The sequence below is a fragment of the Notolepis coatsorum genome, assembly GCF_963971535.1.
Source record: "Notolepis coatsorum genome assembly, chromosome: 5".
Taxonomy (NCBI): Eukaryota; Metazoa; Chordata; class Actinopteri; order Aulopiformes; family Paralepididae; genus Notolepis; species Notolepis coatsorum.
In genome coordinates, this window is record NC_140169.1 from 147,192,291 (window position 1) to 147,210,255 (window position 17,965).

Sequence of the window (17,965 nt, forward strand, 5' to 3'; positions counted from 1 at the left end):
GTGGGTCAAGGTCGACCTATGGCTGTCTTAACAGAGCACTAATCAAACAGATTTTCCATTTCAATTATGTGGCCTCTTCCAAAATCTCCACACCTGACACCCCCAAGAAAGTTGTTATTTTCCTTGCAAAGTAGTAATTAGATGATGAATTTGAAGGTACTTAAAGAAATCCTGTTTTGGGATTTCAAACACTGCTCTTAAATCCAAAAAGGAATTGAGGCAATCTTGCTAAACGGGTTTTGAAATATGTATATATCGGGGTTCACACAAGGTCCTTGAAGTGCTTAAAGGAACACGCCAACTTTTTGGGAAATTATCTTATTTGCCATCTACCCTGGCGTTAGACAAGCAGATATATACCCTTTTCTTCTTTGTGCATGCATTAGGCTTAGGGAACAGCCGCTCCGTTAGCCTAGCTTAGCGTCATTCACTGGAAGTAGGTGTGCCAGTGTAACCTAGTTCCCAACAGTCACAAAATACACTCATATATATATAATATGAGTGTATTTTGTGACTGTTGGGAACTAGGTTACACTGGCACACCTACTTCCAGTGAATGACGCTAAGCTAGGCTAACGGAGCGGCTGTTCCCTAAGCCTAATGCATGCACAAAGAAGAAAAGGGTATGTATCTGCTCGTCTAACGCCAGGGTAGATGGCAAATAAGATAATTTCCCAAAAAGTTGGCATGTTTGTTTAAAGTGCTTGATTTTTTTTTACAAATAAAAGTCACAGCCTGGAATTCCGTAAACAGCAAATTTTTTAAAAAGGTGCTTGAAATTAAAATCAACCATTCGCATTGAATGTTTTGTTCATCCACGATCAAATTGTTCTCAATCAAGACATTTTTTATTTTTTTTTCTGGCAAGCAGGCCAAGAAGATGCTTAAAAAAAACAGCATTTAAAAGTAAATTGTATCCCTCGAGTGACATCCTTGAAAATGAAAAACAGTGCTTGGAAAAGTACTTAAAAGTCCTTGAATTTAATTTTGCAATGTCTGTGGGAACCCTGATATATATATATATACCATAATCTTTCCACTTTCCACCTCTGATTGAGGAGGGCAAGTCTGGATTGGAGGACCGTGGAGCTAGCATCAAGATCTTGGCAGAAAGCCCACAACATTGATTTACAACTTGCCAAGCTTGAAGAGTGTTGTAAATTACATAGGATCTTGATACGGAGTGTAGTGCACTTATGTTATTAATAAACGATAGAGAGATCAGGCGGGTGGGAAAGCAGAGCTCTTTTTCAATAGCTGTCCAACATGTAGTAGTGTGTTTCTTTAACCAACTAATCAAGCCCTTTGTCTGGGCAGCCCAGTAGTACATCTTGAGTGCGGAGTTCTTCCAAATAACAGAGCTTATCAATTTGTTGATGGATTTTTGAAGAATGCTTTGTCTAAGTAAGTAGTAGGGTAGTGACTGAAATAAGTAGTTGGAATCATGGCAAAACGTTCATTTTTATTACATTAATTCGTCTGATAAATTAAATGGGTAGGAGAGTCCAGTGTTAGAATTCTTCTTGGTGAAATGCTCTTGACTTTGCTAGATATTGGCATGTTCAGTAAACGGGCATTGGATTTTTTATTTTGTAATTTTGTAGCCTGATATCCTTCTAAATCTGTTAAGGTCTAGTACTGCAGGGGTTGGTCCTTCTGGGTTGGTTAGGTACAGGATAATGTTGTCTGCATACAAAGACATTTTGTTTGTAATTTTCCCAATATCAATTCCAGAAATGTCTTTACTCACCCGTATGGCTTCTGCTAGGGGTTTAATCGCTAAATTAAATGAGAAAGGAATAATGGTCTGACAGCCTCTGTATAATCCAAACCTTTCAGAGAGCGTGCTATTTACACTTATTTGAGCTTGTGGATTGCTGTACATGGATTGATCCAGATTTGGAGTAAAATGTTTCCAAGACCGAAAACAAGTATGACCATTCGACCCTATCGAACACCTTTTCTGCAAAAGCACTATTGCAGGTTGATCGTGTAGGGTTGAGTGGTCAATTATATTTAATAACCTTTTGTATCGTGCCTTTACAAAGCCAGACTGATCAGGGTTAATAAGCTGGGGTAGTAGTCTTCTAGTCTATGTGAAATTACATTTAGTCATTTAGCTGACGCTTTTATCCAAAGCCACTTACTTCTGTTCTGTACGACAAGTCATCAGGAAGGGTACGACTCTTACAACTGAGTAACAATGTTCATCAAACAGCGCTGCAACTTGGGTGCTACAGTGTTGTGTGCATAGACATAAGACATATTAGTATAGTAGGAGTGCATGGTAGTATAGGACAGTAAGAAGGTTGGTGTTTTTTTTCAGATATTGATTGAAGAAGTGTGTTTTTGGTAAAAAAAAAAAAAAATAATAAACTCACCCCTCTTATAAGGCTAAACAGTTCTGTCAAACCTGAACATTATGTAGTTAATCTGGCATCGATATTGGGGTGGAATTCCTCTGCTTCTTGCGGCGAAGAAAGCCGCTGGATCTTCACCTGGGCTCAGACGGGTAATGGAACCCATGGAAGGTTCCCGTGTCCATAAACGGCTTCTCGACACACTCGCCTCTGTCGCACAGTTTCTGCCAAATCATTCTGGGTGAATGAGGGTTTGGACTAACTTGTGTACGATGTCTTGCTGCCCTTTTTTTTTTTAATCATTCCATTTGGGCTGTGGGGGGGGTGCTTAATGTCTGAAGGAGTCGACTGGAGGCTTCTTGTCCTCTGAGAAAGCATACAATTGGTCCACTGATGATGGATACATCTTGATATTTGTCTAGTCTAGTGTGTTCATTAGACGGGTGAAATCCTCTTTCAGTGCCTCTGTGCCTGTTTTCTTAGGCAGTTGGCCGCTGGTATGCGCGCCATTAGCGTTAGCCACGCTTCTAGGCCTCTTTTGCTTTTGGAAAGAATGATTACAAAAAATTAAGAATTATATATGGACTCCAGTGTGTAGGATTTTGTCGGGGCCTAAGTCCAGCCATTTGGGTAACTCCTCCTCTCCTCCTCCCTCTGTGCCGTCAGGACCTGGACGGTAACCTGCTGGACTCCTGGGAGGGGGTGCGTGTGCAGTGCCTGTGGTGTCTGAGCGACGGCAGGACAGTGCTGGCCTCCGACACGCACCAACGCATCCGGGGATACAATTTCGAGGACCTAACGGACAGAAACATGTGAGTGTGATCATCATGCTCGGGCCGGGTTCAGGCTGGAGGAGGAACCCAACCCGAGCGTCACATAAGAGCAAAATGGCCGCCACGTGAATATGGTTAATTGTTCCTACAAAATGTGCAATATATATATATATATATATATATATATATAGACGGTTTCAGTGGAATTGCGTTGCTAGGGAACAGCGCGTGGCCAACTTTAATTTCCTGTTACTAGTGTTTGCTAATATCGGTTACTGACGGGCAGTCAAATGTGGTCCGTTCTAGAATGTTTGTTTTGTTGTCGAGTTGGAACCTGTCTATACATTTTGATTGATTGGTTTATATTTAAATATTGAACATTTTCTATTTCTTGAACTATTCCTCCTCCTCACTGTTGCCTCAGTCCAGAGCAGTGGAACGTCTTGTTCTTCCTGATATTCAACATAAGACTTGTGACTGCTGTCTTCTCCATGTATCCAGACTAGTGACTACTGTCTTCTCCATGTATCCAGACTAGTGACTACTGTCTTCTTCATGTATCCAGACTGGTGACTACTGTCTTCTTCATGTATCCAGACTAGTGACTACTGTCTTCTTCATGTATCCAGACTGGTGACTACTGTCTTCTTCATTTATCCAGACTAGTGACTACTGTCTTCTCCATGTATCCAGACTAGTGACTACTGTCTTCTCCATGTATCCAGACTAGTGACTACTGTCTTCTTCATGTATCCAGACTGGTGACTACTGTCTTCTCCATGTATCCAGACTAGTGACTACTGTCTTCTTCATGTATCCAGACTAGTGACTACTGTCTTCTTCATGTATCCAGACTAGTGACTACTGTCTTCTCCATGTATCCAGACTGGTGACTACTGTCTTCTCCATGTATCCAGACTAGTGACTACTGTCTTCTTCATGTATCCAGACTAGTGACTACTGTCTTCTCCATGTATCCAGACTGGTGACTACTGTCTTCTTCATGTATCCAGACTAGTGACTACTGTCTTCTTCATGTATCCAGACTAGTGACTACTGTCTTCTCCATGTATCCAGACTGGTGACTACTGTCTTCTTCATGTATCCAGACTAGTGACTACTGTCTTCTCCATGTATCCAGACTAGTGACTACTGTCTTCTTCATGTATCCAGACTGGTGACTACTGTCTTCTTCATGTATCCAGACTAGTGACTACTGTCTTCTTCATGTATCCAGACTAGTGACTGCTGTCTTCTCCATGTATCCAGACTAGTGACTACTGTCTTCTCCATGTATCCAGACTAGTGACTACTGTCTTCTTCATGTATCCAGACTAGTGACTACTGTCTTCTTCATGTATCCAGACTAGTGACTACTGTCTTCTCCATGTATCCAGACTAGTGACTACTGTCTTCTTCATGTATCCAGACTAGTGACTACTGTCTTCTTCATGTATCCAGACTAGTGACTGCTGTCTTCTCCATGTATCCAGACTAGTGACTACTGTCTTCTCCATGTATCCAGACTAGTGACTACTGTCTTCTCCATGTATCCAGACTAGTGACTACTGTCTTCTCCATGTATCCAGACTAGTGACTACTGTCTTCTCCATGTATCCAGACTAGTGACTGCTGTCTTCTTCATGTATCCAGACTAGTGACTACTGTCTTCTTCATGTATCCAGACTGGTGACTACTGTCTTCTCCATGTATCCAGACTAGTGACTACTGTCTTCTTCATGTATCCAGACTGGTGACTACTGTCTTCTCCATGTATCCAGACTAGTGACTACTGTCTTCTTCATGTATCCAGACTGGTGACTACTGTCTTCTCCATGTATCCAGACTAGTGACTACTGTCTTCTCCATGTATCCAGACTAGTGACTACTGTCTTCTTCATGTATCCAGACTAGTGACTACTGTCTTCTCCATGTATCCAGACTAGTGACTACTGTCTTCTTCATGTATCCAGACTAGTGACTACTGTCTTCTTCATGTATCCAGACTAGTGACTACTGTCTTCTCCATGTATCCAGACTGGTGACTACTGTCTTCTCCATGTATCCAGACTAGTGACTACTGTCTTCTTCATGTATCCAGACTAGTGACTGCTGTCTTCTCCATGTATCCAGACTAGTGACTACTGTCTTCTTCATGTATCCAGACTAGTGACTGCTGTCTTCTCCATGTATCCAGACTAGTGACTACTGTCTTCTCCATGTATCCAGACTAGTGACTGCTGTCTTCTTCATGTATCCAGACTAGTGACTACTGTCTTCTTCATGTATCCAGACTGGTGACTACTGTCTTCTCCATGTATCCAGACTAGTGACTACTGTCTTCTTCATGTATCCAGACTAGTGACTACTGTCTTCTTCATGTATCCAGACTAGTGACTGCTGTCTTCTTCATGTATCCAGACTGGTGACTACTGTCTTCTTCATGTATCCAGACTGGTGACTACTGTCTTCTCCATGTATCCAGACTAGTGACTACTGTCTTCTTCATGTATCCAGACTAGTGACTACTGTCTTCTCCATGTATCCAGACTAGTGACTGCTGTCTTCTTCATGTATCCAGACTAGTGACTACTGTCTTCTTCATGTATCCAGACTAGTGACTACTGTCTTCTTCATGTATCCAGACTAGTGACTACTGTCTTCTTCATGTATCCAGACTGGTGACTACTGTCTTCTTCATGTATCCAGACTAGTGACTGCTGTCTTCTTCATGTATCCAGACTAGTGACTACTGTCTTCTTCATGTATCCAGACTAGTGACTACTGTCTTCTTCATGTATCCAGACTAGTGACTACTGTCTTCTTCATGTATCCAGACTAGTGACTACTGTCTTCTTCATGTATCCAGACTGGTGACTACTGTCTTCTTCATGTATCCAGACTAGTGACTGCTGTCTTCTTCATGTATCCAGACTAGTGACTACTGTCTTCTCCATGTATCCAGACTAGTGACTACTGTCTTCTTCATGTATCCAGACTAGTGACTACTGTCTTCTCCATGTATCCAGACTGGTGACTACTGTCTTCTCCATGTATCCAGACTAGTGACTACTGTCTTCTTCATGTATCCAGACTAGTGACTGCTGTCTTCTTCATGTATCCAGACTAGTGACTGCTGTCTTCTTCATGTATCCAGACTGGTGACTACTGTCTTCTTCATGTATCCAGACTGGTGACTACTGTCTTCTCCATGTATCCAGACTAGTGACTACTGTCTTCTTCATGTATCCAGACTAGTGACTGCTGTCTTCTTCATGTATCCAGACTAGTGACTGCTGTCTTCTTCATGTATCCAGACTGGTGACTACTGTCTTCTTCATGTATCCAGACTGGTGACTACTGTCTTCTTCATGTATCCAGACTAGTGACTGCTGTCTTCTTCATGTATCCAGACTAGTGACTACTGTCTTCTTCATGTATCCAGACTGGTGACTACTGTCTTCTTCATGTATCCAGACTAGTGACTGCTGTCTTCTTCATGTATCCAGACTGGTGACTACTGTCTTCTCCATGTATCCAGACTAGTGACTACTGTCTTCTTCATGTATCCAGACTAGTGACTACTGTCTTCTCCATGTATCCAGACTAGTGACTACTGTCTTCTTCATGTATCCAGACTGGTGACTACTGTCTTCTTCATGTATCCAGACTAGTGACTACTGTCTTCTTCATGTATCCAGACTAGTGACTACTGTCTTCTTCATGTATCCAGACTGGTGACTACTGTCTTCTCCATGTATCCAGACTAGTGACTACTGTCTTCTTCATGTATCCAGACTGGTGACTACTGTCTTCTCCATGTATCCAGACTAGTGACTACTGTCTTCTTCATGTATCCAGACTGGTGACTACTGTCTTCTCCATGTATCCAGACTAGTGACTACTGTCTTCTTCATGTATCCAGACTGGTGACTACTGTCTTCTTCATGTATCCAGACTAGTGACTACTGTCTTCTTCATGTATCCAGACTGGTGACTACTGTCTTCTCCATGTATCCAGACTAGTGACTACTGTCTTCTTCATGTATCCAGACTGGTGACTACTGTCTTCTCCACTTCTCTTACAGAGTACAGGAGGACCACCCTATCATGTCTTTCACTGTTTCAAAGAACGGAAGATTAGCTTTGTTAAATGTAGCAACTCAGGTGAGACACTCTATTCTCTTGAGCATCATGCACGTGGAACTAGGGTTGGGTACCGTTCACATTAGAACCGATACCGGTACCGGGTCCTGTAATTCAGTATCGGTACCAAACGGTACCTTTTCTCTGTACTCTCAGTAATAACAAAACTGAATTTCAGTTGTAAAAAAAATAAGTCCAAACTTCTCAATTTCAACATTGTTATTTATTTAGAACATTTAGTTATTTATTGTTGTAACACACCACGCACAAAATAAATCGCATGATCATGTATTATGTTTACTTTTTAAATGTTTAAATATCAACATTATCTGGCCGTCCTCGGTTATCAAACTCCTCTGACCTCGCCTGGTGTTTCCAAAGACCCAAGAGACGGGACAGTAATATACATATTTGTGGAAAAGGCTCCCTCTTGTCTAGTATATTACATTCTTAAATATACTAAACATGTAAAAGTACCCAAATTTGGTACCGATTTGATCTAGCATTACTCTTTATTACCGATCTAATTCAGTCGGTACCCTTAAAAGTACCGAGTGTCGGTACCCAACCCTATGTGGAACTATCGGTGCGGGGCAATACTATCTGTCTGGGGCAATACTCTGTCTTTATCTCTCATCTCTTTCTTTTATTGTATTAAACATTATACATATAGTGGAATACTGTGTACATATATTTACGATACGATGGAACGCGAGAGGGAGTGTGTTACAGTAAAGGACATCACGGCTGTGGTTTGGAGACGAGTCCAGGGGTCCTGTGTAGAGGTCTAGAGGGAATAGTTAAAGGAACACGCCAACATCCAGGGGTCCTGTGTAGAGGGCTAGAGGGAATAGTTAAAGGAACACGCCAACATCCAGGGGTCCTGTGTAGAGGTCTAGAGGGAATAGTTAAAGGAACACGCCAACATCCAGGGGTCCTGTGTAGAGGTCTAGAGGGAATAGTTAAAGGAACACGCCAACATCCAGGGGTCCTGTGTAGAGGGCTAGAGGGAATAGTTAAAGGAACACGCCAACATCCAGGGGTCCTGTGTAGAGGGCTAGAGGGAATAGTTAAAGGAACACGCCAACATCCAGGGGTCCTGTGTAGAGGGCTAGAGGGAATAGTTAAAGGAACACGCCAACATCCAGGGGTCCTGTGTAGAGGGCTAGAGGGAATAGTTAAAGGAACACGCCAACATCCAGGGGTCCTGTGTAGAGGGCTAGAGGGAAGAGTTAAAGGAACACGCCAACATCCAGGGGTCCTGTGTAGAGGGCTAGAGGGAATAGTTAAAGGAACACGCCAACATCCAGGGGTCCTGTGTAGAGGTCTAGAGGGAATAGTTAAAGGAACACGCCAACATCCAGGGGTCCTGTGTAGAGGTCTAGAGGGAATAGTTAAAGGAACACGCCAACATCCAGGGGTCCTGTGTAGAGGTCTAGAGGGAATAGTTAAAGGAACACGCCAACATCCAGGGGTCCTGTGTAGAGGTCTAGAGGGAATAGTTAAAGGAACACGCCAACATCCAGGGGTCCTGTGTAGAGGTCTAGAGGGAATAGTTAAAGGAACACGCCAACATCCAGGGGTCCTGTGTAGCGGTCTAGAGGGAATAGTTAAAGGAACACGCCAACATCCAGGGGTCCTGTGTAGAGGTCTAGAGGGAATAGTTAAAGGAACACGCCAACATCCAGGGGTCCTGTGTAGAGGGCTAGAGGGAATAGTTAAAGGAACACGCCAACATCCAGGGGTCCTGTGTAGAGGTCTAGAGGGAAGAGTTAAAGGAACACGCCAACATCCAGGGGTCCTGTGTAGAGGTCTAGAGGGAATAGTTAAAGGAACACGCCAACATCCAGGGGTCCTGTGTAGAGGTCTAGAGGGAATAGTTAAAGGAACACGCCAACATCCAGGGGTCCTGTGTAGAGGTCTAGAGGGAATAGTTAAAGGAACACGCCAACATTAATTTGTTGAAATGCGCTTACCATCGTCTTCAGAGTCAGAGAAGAAGATGGATGGAGAATAGAAAAACACCTCTCCCTGAGTTTTAAGCCAGGCTAATGGTCCGTATCTGATTCCATTCATTTGTGCTAAGCTAGGCTAGCTTGCAACCTGATAGCTTTCTACTGAACGCACCGAGAGGAAATTGGTATCTATCTTCTTGTCTGACTCTGGAGAAGATGGTAAGCATATTTCTCATAATGTTAGCGTGTTCCTCCAAATGTCACCCATATTCACTAGACGTTCAGTACACTGCGAAAATAACGCAGGAGTTGCTGGTATCGAGCCCAGCTCTCGGCGTTGCTACCGGCTTGGCCGGTTGTCATACTAACACAATTGGCAGTGTTAGAGGGGGTGGGAAAGCTGGTGGGTGGGGATTGGACGTTGTGGACAGCGACTCCTACAGGTCGGTTGGTGCGCCTGTACAGCAGAATCGGGAAGTATCGGGGGCAGCGTGAGCCTCCCACACGTTACTCCTCGCCACTGAGAGATCGTGCTGTGCAGGTGAAAAGATGCGACAGCTGCCTCCTCGTGTACCGGAGGGGACACATGATGCAAGGCTTCTATCCTCACTGCAGCCGACCAGCGGGAGGCATGGTCTAGCAACGTTCGAGACAGGGGAGGGGAGAATTTAAGGAAGAATTGGCGAGGTGAAATTGGGATGGGAGAAAAATAGCAAATAAGGAGAAAAAGTGGATAAAAAAAAAACCCAGAGTGAAGTCTAGTTAAAAAAATAAAAATAAAAAATGTTAAACGTTGATCGTGCATAAAACAAATAGTGGCGTTAACGCATTAATGACACGTTAACAGCCTTAATATATATACATTTTCCTAATATGAAGATGTGTTTGAACAGGGACCGCCATGCCGTGTGTAACTGCCGTTGACCACAGCCCCTCTGGGATAACTCTCTCTCTTGTCCCCCCTATAGGGAGTGCACCTGTGGGATAACTCTCTCTCTTGTCCCCCCTATAGGGAGTGCACCTGTGGGATCTGCAGGACCGTGTGCTGGTGAGGAAGTACCAGGGGGTGACCCAGGGCTTCTACACCATCCACTCCTGCTTCGGGGGGCACAACGAAGACTTCATCGCCAGCGGCAGCGAAGGTACAGGTGACACAGTCTTTACAGTTCTACACATTAACCAGCGTTACCACTAAATAAAAACCTGAAACTCCTTTCACTTCTGTGTTCCTCTTCTAATCAATAACGTCTTCCCCGCCTTCGTCCCTCTTGCTACTCTCTCCTCCCCTCCCCTCCCCTCCCCTCCCTTCTCTTCTCTTCTCTTCTCTTCTCTTCTCTTCTCTTCTCTTCTCTTCTCTTCTCTTCTCTTCTCTTCTCTTCTCTTCTCTTCTCTCCTCTTCCCTCCTCTCCTCTCCTCTCCTCTCCTCTTCTCTCCTCTTCCTCTTCTCTCCTCTTCTCTCCTCTCCTCGCCTCTCCTCTTCCTCTTCCCTCCTCGCCTCTCCTCTTCCTCTTCTCTCCTCTCCTCTCCTCTCCTCGCCTCTCCTCTCCTCGCCTCTCCTCTCCTCTTCCCTCCTCGCCTCTCCTCTTCCTCTTCTCTCCTCTCCTCGCCTCTCCTCTCCTCTTCCTCTCCTCTTCCCTCCTCTCCTCTTCCTCTCCACTCCTCTTCTCTCCTCATCGCCTCCTCTCTCTCCTCTTCCCTCCTCTCCTCGCCTTGCCTCTCCACTTCTCCTCCCCTCTCCTCTTCCTCTCCTCTCCACTCCTCTCCTCCTCTCCTCTCCACTCCTCGCCTCTCCACTCCTCGTCTCCTCTCCCCTCTCCTCTTCCTCTCCTCTTCCTCTCCTCTCCACCTCTCCTCTTCCTCTCATCTCCTCTGCTCTTCCTCTCCTCTCCTCTCCACTCCTCGCCTCGCCTCCCCTCACCTCTTCCTCTCCCTCTCCTCTCCTCTCCTCTTTCTCTCCTCTTTCTCTCCTCTCCTCTCTCCTCTCCTCTCCTCTCCTCTCCTCTCCTCTCCTCTCCTCTCCTCTTTCTCTCCTCTCCTCTCTCCTCGCCTCTCCTCGCCTCTCCTCGCCTCTCCTCTCCTCTTCCTCTCCTCTCATCTCCTCTCTTCTCTTCCTCTTCCTCTCCTCCTCTCTTCTCTTCCTCTTCCTCTCCTCCTCTCCTCTTCCTCTCCTCTCCTCTCCTCTCCTCTCCTCTCCTCTCCTCTCTCCTCGCCTCTCCTCTCCTCGCCTCCTCTCCTCGCCTCTCTCATCTCCTCTTCCTCTCCTCTCTTCTCTTCCTCTTCCTCTCCTTTTCCTCTCCTCTCCGCTCCTCAGACCACAAGGTGTACATCTGGCACCGGCGCAGTGAGCTGCCCATCGCCGAGCTGACGGGCCACACGCGCACCGTCAACTGTGTCAGCTGGAACCCGGCCATCCCGGGCCTCATGGCCTCGGCCTCCGATGACGGCACTGTGCGCGTCTGGGGGCCCGCGCCCGAGGCCGAGGGAGGACTCAGCGGTAACTAGATTCCTCGGTCACTAGGGCTGTCTCCCGTTTAGACCATTTTTAAAACCCTTTCACTGCCACACTACAGAAGGTTAACCCTTTATTATCAGGGTTAAACCTTCTGTGTATTGTCGCAGTGAAAGGGTTAACCGTTTGGTAGTGCGGCAGTGAAAGGGTATTACCAAAGTGTCATTCTCTGTGCACAACGTTTCAATGCAGGAGGCAAATGAGAGCTATGTAGTTTTCTGAAAGTTGTCGTGACTAAATTGCCCTTGTCCAAGACTAACAGATTTTGAAAAGGAATAATAATAATAATAATATTTAATAATACAACTTTAGTTGTATAGCACCTTTCATACAGAAAGTGCTTCACAACAGAAAAAAGAAAAGCATAAAATGAGCACATAAAGTGCAGACATAAAATCTGTTTTTCCCATTAGGATCTACCAGGCCACCTTGTTTGTGGTTTGATTCAGGTTTAAAAATAGACGATAATAGAAAGAGTACGCTAGAATAAACAGAGTACAATAGTGCAATAGTAGTAGAATAGACATGAAATGAGCACACTGCAGACATATAAAATCACATTCTTTTTAGGAATGTTGAATTATTATTTGATTTCTATAAGCTATTTCTTATGCTGATGTAGGTTGATTTGTGGAGTGGTTAAAACAACAGCAATTCGAAATAAGCAAAGCGTTTGAATCTTCATTCTGGCATCGGATGAAGCTTTGAAAACACGCGGGTCAGCCCTAGTAGTCGCGCTAATGTTGGGATAGCCTTGTGTGGAATTATGTTGGATCTGTGTGTTCTCGCTAATCCACAGTTCATTGGCTCACCGTCTGAAAGCCTGTTAGTAGAGTACCAGCTAGTCAAACCGTGGAAGCTATTTTTGGTATTGTGATATATGAGAGATCTGCCCGTACTATAGCTGAGCTACAGCTGCTTCCACAAGCACCACAGATTAACCCCCCGGTTACGCTCTGTAAACACGCTAATGGGTCACATTAGCACTCATTCATTCAAACCTTTATGTTATTAACCCTTTCACTGCCACGCGACAGAAGGTTAACCCTTTACTATCACACAACCGACAGCGATGCTCCATCATTAGCTCTGCATCCGCGGAGCTAATGATGGAGCGTCGCCGTCGGTTGTGTGATAGTAAAGGGCTAACCTTCTGTATTGTCACAGTGAAAGGGTTAACCGGCTGTCGTGTGGCAGTGAAAGGGTTAACTAGAAACATCTGGTTGAGGTTGCTATCATTTGCAACGGCGTCGTTGAGTGCATTAACATTTTAAAATAAATAATTTAAACACTGATGAATATAAAAGTTAAGAAGAAAGATCAGTAAAACAATTACACAATGTACCAGGGAGGTTTTAAGATTATGGCCCTGAACTTGACCATAGGTCCGTGCTGAAGATACGCTAAAACAAAAGTCTGACTTTCAGAAGTTCAGACTGCACGAGGGACCTTAACCCTTTGTCGTGTGGCAGTCGATCAATTAAAATGTATATAGCACATTTACAACAGTTGTGACTGTACCAAAGTGCTTCACAGATAAAACATAGAGCACAGAAGAAAATACATATACAAAGCATATACTAAATATAAAAGTGCAAATAAGTGCAGGGGTTCAGATAAAAACAAATTAAGAAAAACAAAAGAATACAAAACAAGGCATAAAAGGACTAAAAGTAACGACCTAGGAGGCCGGCTCAGCTCTGGTCAAAGGCCAGGGAGAATAGATAAGTCTTAATCTGGGACTTAAAGACCAAGTGTCTGGGAGGCTATTCCACAGTTAGGGGCGGCTATGGAAAAAGCTCTGTCCCCTTTGGTTTTTAGCCTAGACCTGGCTAGGCAGTGAAAGGGTTATCCTTCTGTAGTGTCGCACTGTAGTGTGGTAGTGAAAGGGTTAAGCATAAGCTATTTGAGCGGATTAGATGGGGTGCAAAGTTCCAATCTAGCGTAATTGCCATATAAGGTGGTAGCTTTATGATCATTTCATTTCAAACCTTTATTTAAACTCGAAAAGGCAACTGAGTTTCCCTCATTCACAGTCACGTTGAGTGTACATACAGAGTTAAGCAAAACATACGGGAAAAAAGGCATATCAAATCACACAGCATATACAATCATAACATACGGTTATCCTATAACCATAGTTATATGAGTATAGCGAGTGCTCTGCTCGTAGTGGAACCCTATCCCTTTCAATCTAATTATTTTTTGTTTTTTTTATCCTCTCTTTCTCCGATTTTTCTCTGTTTTTCTCCCTGTCCCAATTTTAGTCGTTGTGCCAATTCCCCCCCTCCCCTGCCTGGTTGTTGTGCGCATGTTCTCCTACTGGTCGGTACAAGGGAACCCTGGAGTCATCCCCACGCTTCCTCCGACACGCGCGGCGACAGCCAGTGACTATTTTTTTTCACCTGGCAGCGAGGACTCTCATTGGTGAAGCGTAACGCGTGGGAGGTCACGCTGCCTTCATCAAGTCCTGCCTCCGCTGAGCAAGCGCCCAGACCTGACCTGTAGGCGTCGCTGTCCACAACGCCAGATTCCCACCCATGACTTCCCTCCCCCTAACTCAGCCAAACGAGTTAGTATGACGATCAGCCCAAGCCAAGGCAATGCTGACTCCGGGAGTCGAGACTGCAGTGTCTTGCATTGGTGACGAGCGCAATCTCCGCTACGCCACCTCTCTTCGCTCTCTCTTCTTTTGATCTAATTCTGAATAGAATTTCTCCACGTGTACACACCCATCCGCCTGGCCACACCCACATCCGCTCCCCTACATAAGCGGGGTCGTGGCCACACTAACGGCTCCTTCCCAAGTCTTTCACCACCGAAGGCGAAGACCACGGGGTCCTCAGTGAGTCAGAGCAGAGCGCTCGCTATACTCCTATAACTATGGTTATAGGATAACCGTATGTTATATTATCGTATAGCTTACGCTCTGCTCGTAGTGGAACACAGGAGCTGAGCAGAGCGGAAGCTCGACAAATTTACTGTAGGCTGAGGCCCCCCACAACCATCAGAACCGGGGAGGACCCGAGCCCCCCCCTAGAGGAGGACGGGAGGGAATCGGATCCGACTGTGCAAAGAGGGTTTAGCAACTCAACGCACAGGGTGAGCAGATCGTGGGACTTACCTTCACACAGAAGGACCCGCGACTACACAGGCACGCATCCCACATGCCACTAGGGAACGAACGGGAAGGGGAAAAAACCCGTTACAGCCCCTAACATCACAGGGTCAAAGGTCAAGAACCCAACCCCGTGGCAAGGCCGTAGCAGCGGAGGAGGACCCAGCCCCAGGAACAGCCTGAGGGCCAGGGCCCAGGACCCCCCCGGAAAAGGGGGCCTGGTGAGGCCAACGATGCCGTAGCATCGAGACCCCACCAGACGGTCACTGGTGACACCACCCCCCACATCGCCAGCGTATCGGACAGGGCCCAATCCAAGAGCAGGCCCTTCCCCCCTACAGCACGCCGCCCTGAAGCACTCTACAGAGGCTACACCCCCACAACACTGTGGGGCCAGTCGGCGCACCGGGGAGACAACCCCCAAAGAGGTTGATCCCTCAACCCTGGCAACAGGTCAAGAGCGTAAGAGCCCAAGCCAAGGCAATGCTGACTCCGGGAGTCGAGACCCCAGTCTCTTGCATTGGTGACGAGCGCAATCTCCGCTACGCCACCTGACCGCTCACATCAATGGTAATTCTAACAAGAACCCAGATAACGTTCCCTCCATGCCGCCTGGGACGAGCGGTAGGAAGCTGGCCAAAAGACACAGATACGGGCCCCATATGACGCGTCTGAGGGAAAGAAACCCTGTCAACCCTGCTCTGTATAAAGAGAGGAGACAGGAAGCCCCCAGAGAGACCTCCCACATGAGTAATAATTGAAAAGATATATGTAAACATTGAGCTACGTGACCAATGGCTCAACACATATGCAATAGAGCGCAGACCAGAAAACAAAGTTTCCACGCACCGCATAACTCAATCTTGACAATAACAGCGGTCCACAACATGGAGCCTGAAAAAAAACTCACGGAAGCCTCACGACCAATAGAAACGCGCCCAGTGACGTATTCTATGGCCGGAGAAATTCCGTGACCCACCTGCCCAAATATGGCGTGGGACCAGGGAACTCCCACCCCCCCCCACCCCCTCTCCCCACCCTGTGACGCGCTGACCCAACAGCGTGACAGGAAGACCGAAGAACAGGAGGTCCAACCCCCTGGACAATCAGTAAAAAGGGGGGAGGGGTTTATCAGTTCACCCCCTTATGACCCCACACCCCGGATACGATGAAAACAAACAAGCAGCGATGATACCAGTTTACCTAGCATGCTACATGTAAAGCGTATATCCACCAGGATAAGCTCAACCATTTGCACGCCAGCCACAGACGATAAACTCATTTGCGAAACACGGGTTTTTATACAAGGCTTCAGGCTCATGTGCGAACAGACCTCGCGAAAGGCCTCGGTACAAGCTACATATCGCTGCTGGCGGGACAAAACCTCATAACTCCAAAAACCCAACTTTTCAGCAGATGAAAAAAACGAACACAGATGTGAGGGTGAATAGAGTTAGGAGGTTTAGACAGATGCTCGGTTTAATGCTTTCCCATTGTTTAAACTTTGTAAAACCCACACACACAGGAAAGATAATTCAACAATGCAAAAATGGTCTGAAAATAAGAAAATGGAAACTAGTTTTAAGCAAATGTGTCCTTGAAACAAGTATTGTTTCCTGATTGGATAAAGTGGGAAAGGAATACCAGGAAATATATTTTCTGTTTATCGCACAGCAGAGGGACTGAGAGACCCATGTTACTGACCAAACATCATAATATCGGTGATCGCTGTTGGAATGTAGAGCTATTTAACACATTATCTTAACAGAAAATACCACTTTAAAATCACAATTATGCAGGTGTTCCGGTTTGCTTTCCCACCTCAAAACAAACCACTCCAGGGTTCACTTGGAAGTGGACTGAGACCACCTGTTTGGGGACCAGAGTTTGTGATTACGGCGTTCACGCCTCCCCAAACCAACCACACCAAGGGGGGTAACCAGTCCAGGGTTCAACTCAACCCGACTAAACTGTGCCACGTTTTGAAAGCATCCTTAGAAAACATGCAAAGAACTGATTGGGTAAAAGCATCATGGAACGTGTTAAGTTTTCCTTCATGTTTTTCAGACAATTAATCTCCATAATGTGCCTGATGTCCCCTTGTACTCCTCAGAGAACTGCAGCAACATGGACAGTTGATGGTGACTGATGGAGCAGGAGACATCTTCTCTCTTTAAAGGGCAAGTACAACAACAACAACCACGATGATAAAAACAAAACCCCGGCGGAGAACGAAAACACAACGCTGACCCAGAAGGGGAAACAAAAACAACAACTAAATGAAAAGCCACCAAGACAAAAAGAGAAACAAACGATGAGAGAGAAGAGTTTTTGTTGTGTCTCATGATGACCGAGCCGAAACTGGAGATGGAGATGAGGATGAAAAAATAAAAAATAAATAATAATAAACCTGGTTCCTCATCCAAAACCAGATGTAGACGTGGAAAACCAGTGTTTAAACCCCAGCCACTGGTGAGCCCCCCCCCCCCCCTGCCCCAAACCAGTGTTTAAACCCCAGCCACTGGTGAGCCCCCCCCCCCCCCCCCCTGCCATGTCTCTTCCCTCATCTCCCTGCAAGGCTACAACGATGATACCACACGGACTCTCTTCCTGAAGTCCCCCCCCTTCACCCCACCTCCAGCTCAGGCTCGGAGTCCTACATCCCCCTCCCTCCCTTTTCTGTCTGCCTGTCTTGTCTCTCACATACCTGTTATGTGTTGCCCGTGAGGCGAGGGGAGGGGAGGGGGGGAGGGGAGGGGAGGGGAGGGCGGGTGTTATGGCTGGAGAATGGCACGGCAGAGGGATATAGGGAGGGGAGGGTGGGTGTTATGGCTGCAGAACGCCACCAGAGGGATATAGCGACTCTCTCTGTGTGTATGTTTGACTTCTTCCCTCCCGCTCGTTTCTTCGCACTCTAGTCGCTGGAAGAATCCACAGCGGAAAACACTTGACCGACCAACGGGACAAAAAGAACACACACGAAAAAAAGCTATGCTTAATGTTGAAATTTGTTTCTTTTTTATTTTACGGTAGTCAAGAGCGTTGTTCTCATTTAACAGGTGTATCTTTAGAGTTTGAGTTGAGGCCGTGGAAAACTTTAGTGT

The 17,965-nt window shown here is 45.9% G+C and overlaps 1 protein-coding gene across 2 annotated transcripts in view; it reads left to right on the plus strand.

The window, feature by feature from the left end:
* Positions 1-17,594, plus strand: part of LOC311228055 (WD repeat-containing protein 26) — a 72,555-nt gene extending 54,961 nt beyond the window's left edge. Inside the window, exons 10-14 of one of the 2 annotated variants that reach the window (XM_084313957.1) lie at positions 3,027-3,172; positions 7,222-7,300; positions 10,247-10,382; positions 11,546-11,728; positions 16,975-17,594. In XM_084313957.1, the coding sequence (XP_084170083.1) occupies positions 3,027-3,172; positions 7,222-7,300; positions 10,247-10,382; positions 11,546-11,728; positions 16,975-17,000 (570 nt within the window). In that variant the 3' untranslated portion in view covers positions 17,001-17,594. The remainder of the gene's footprint in view (positions 1-3,026; positions 3,173-7,221; positions 7,301-10,246; positions 10,383-11,545; positions 11,729-16,974) is intronic. The other variant, XM_084313958.1, reaches the window with a different exon arrangement.
* Positions 17,595-17,965: the final 371 nt, after the last annotated feature.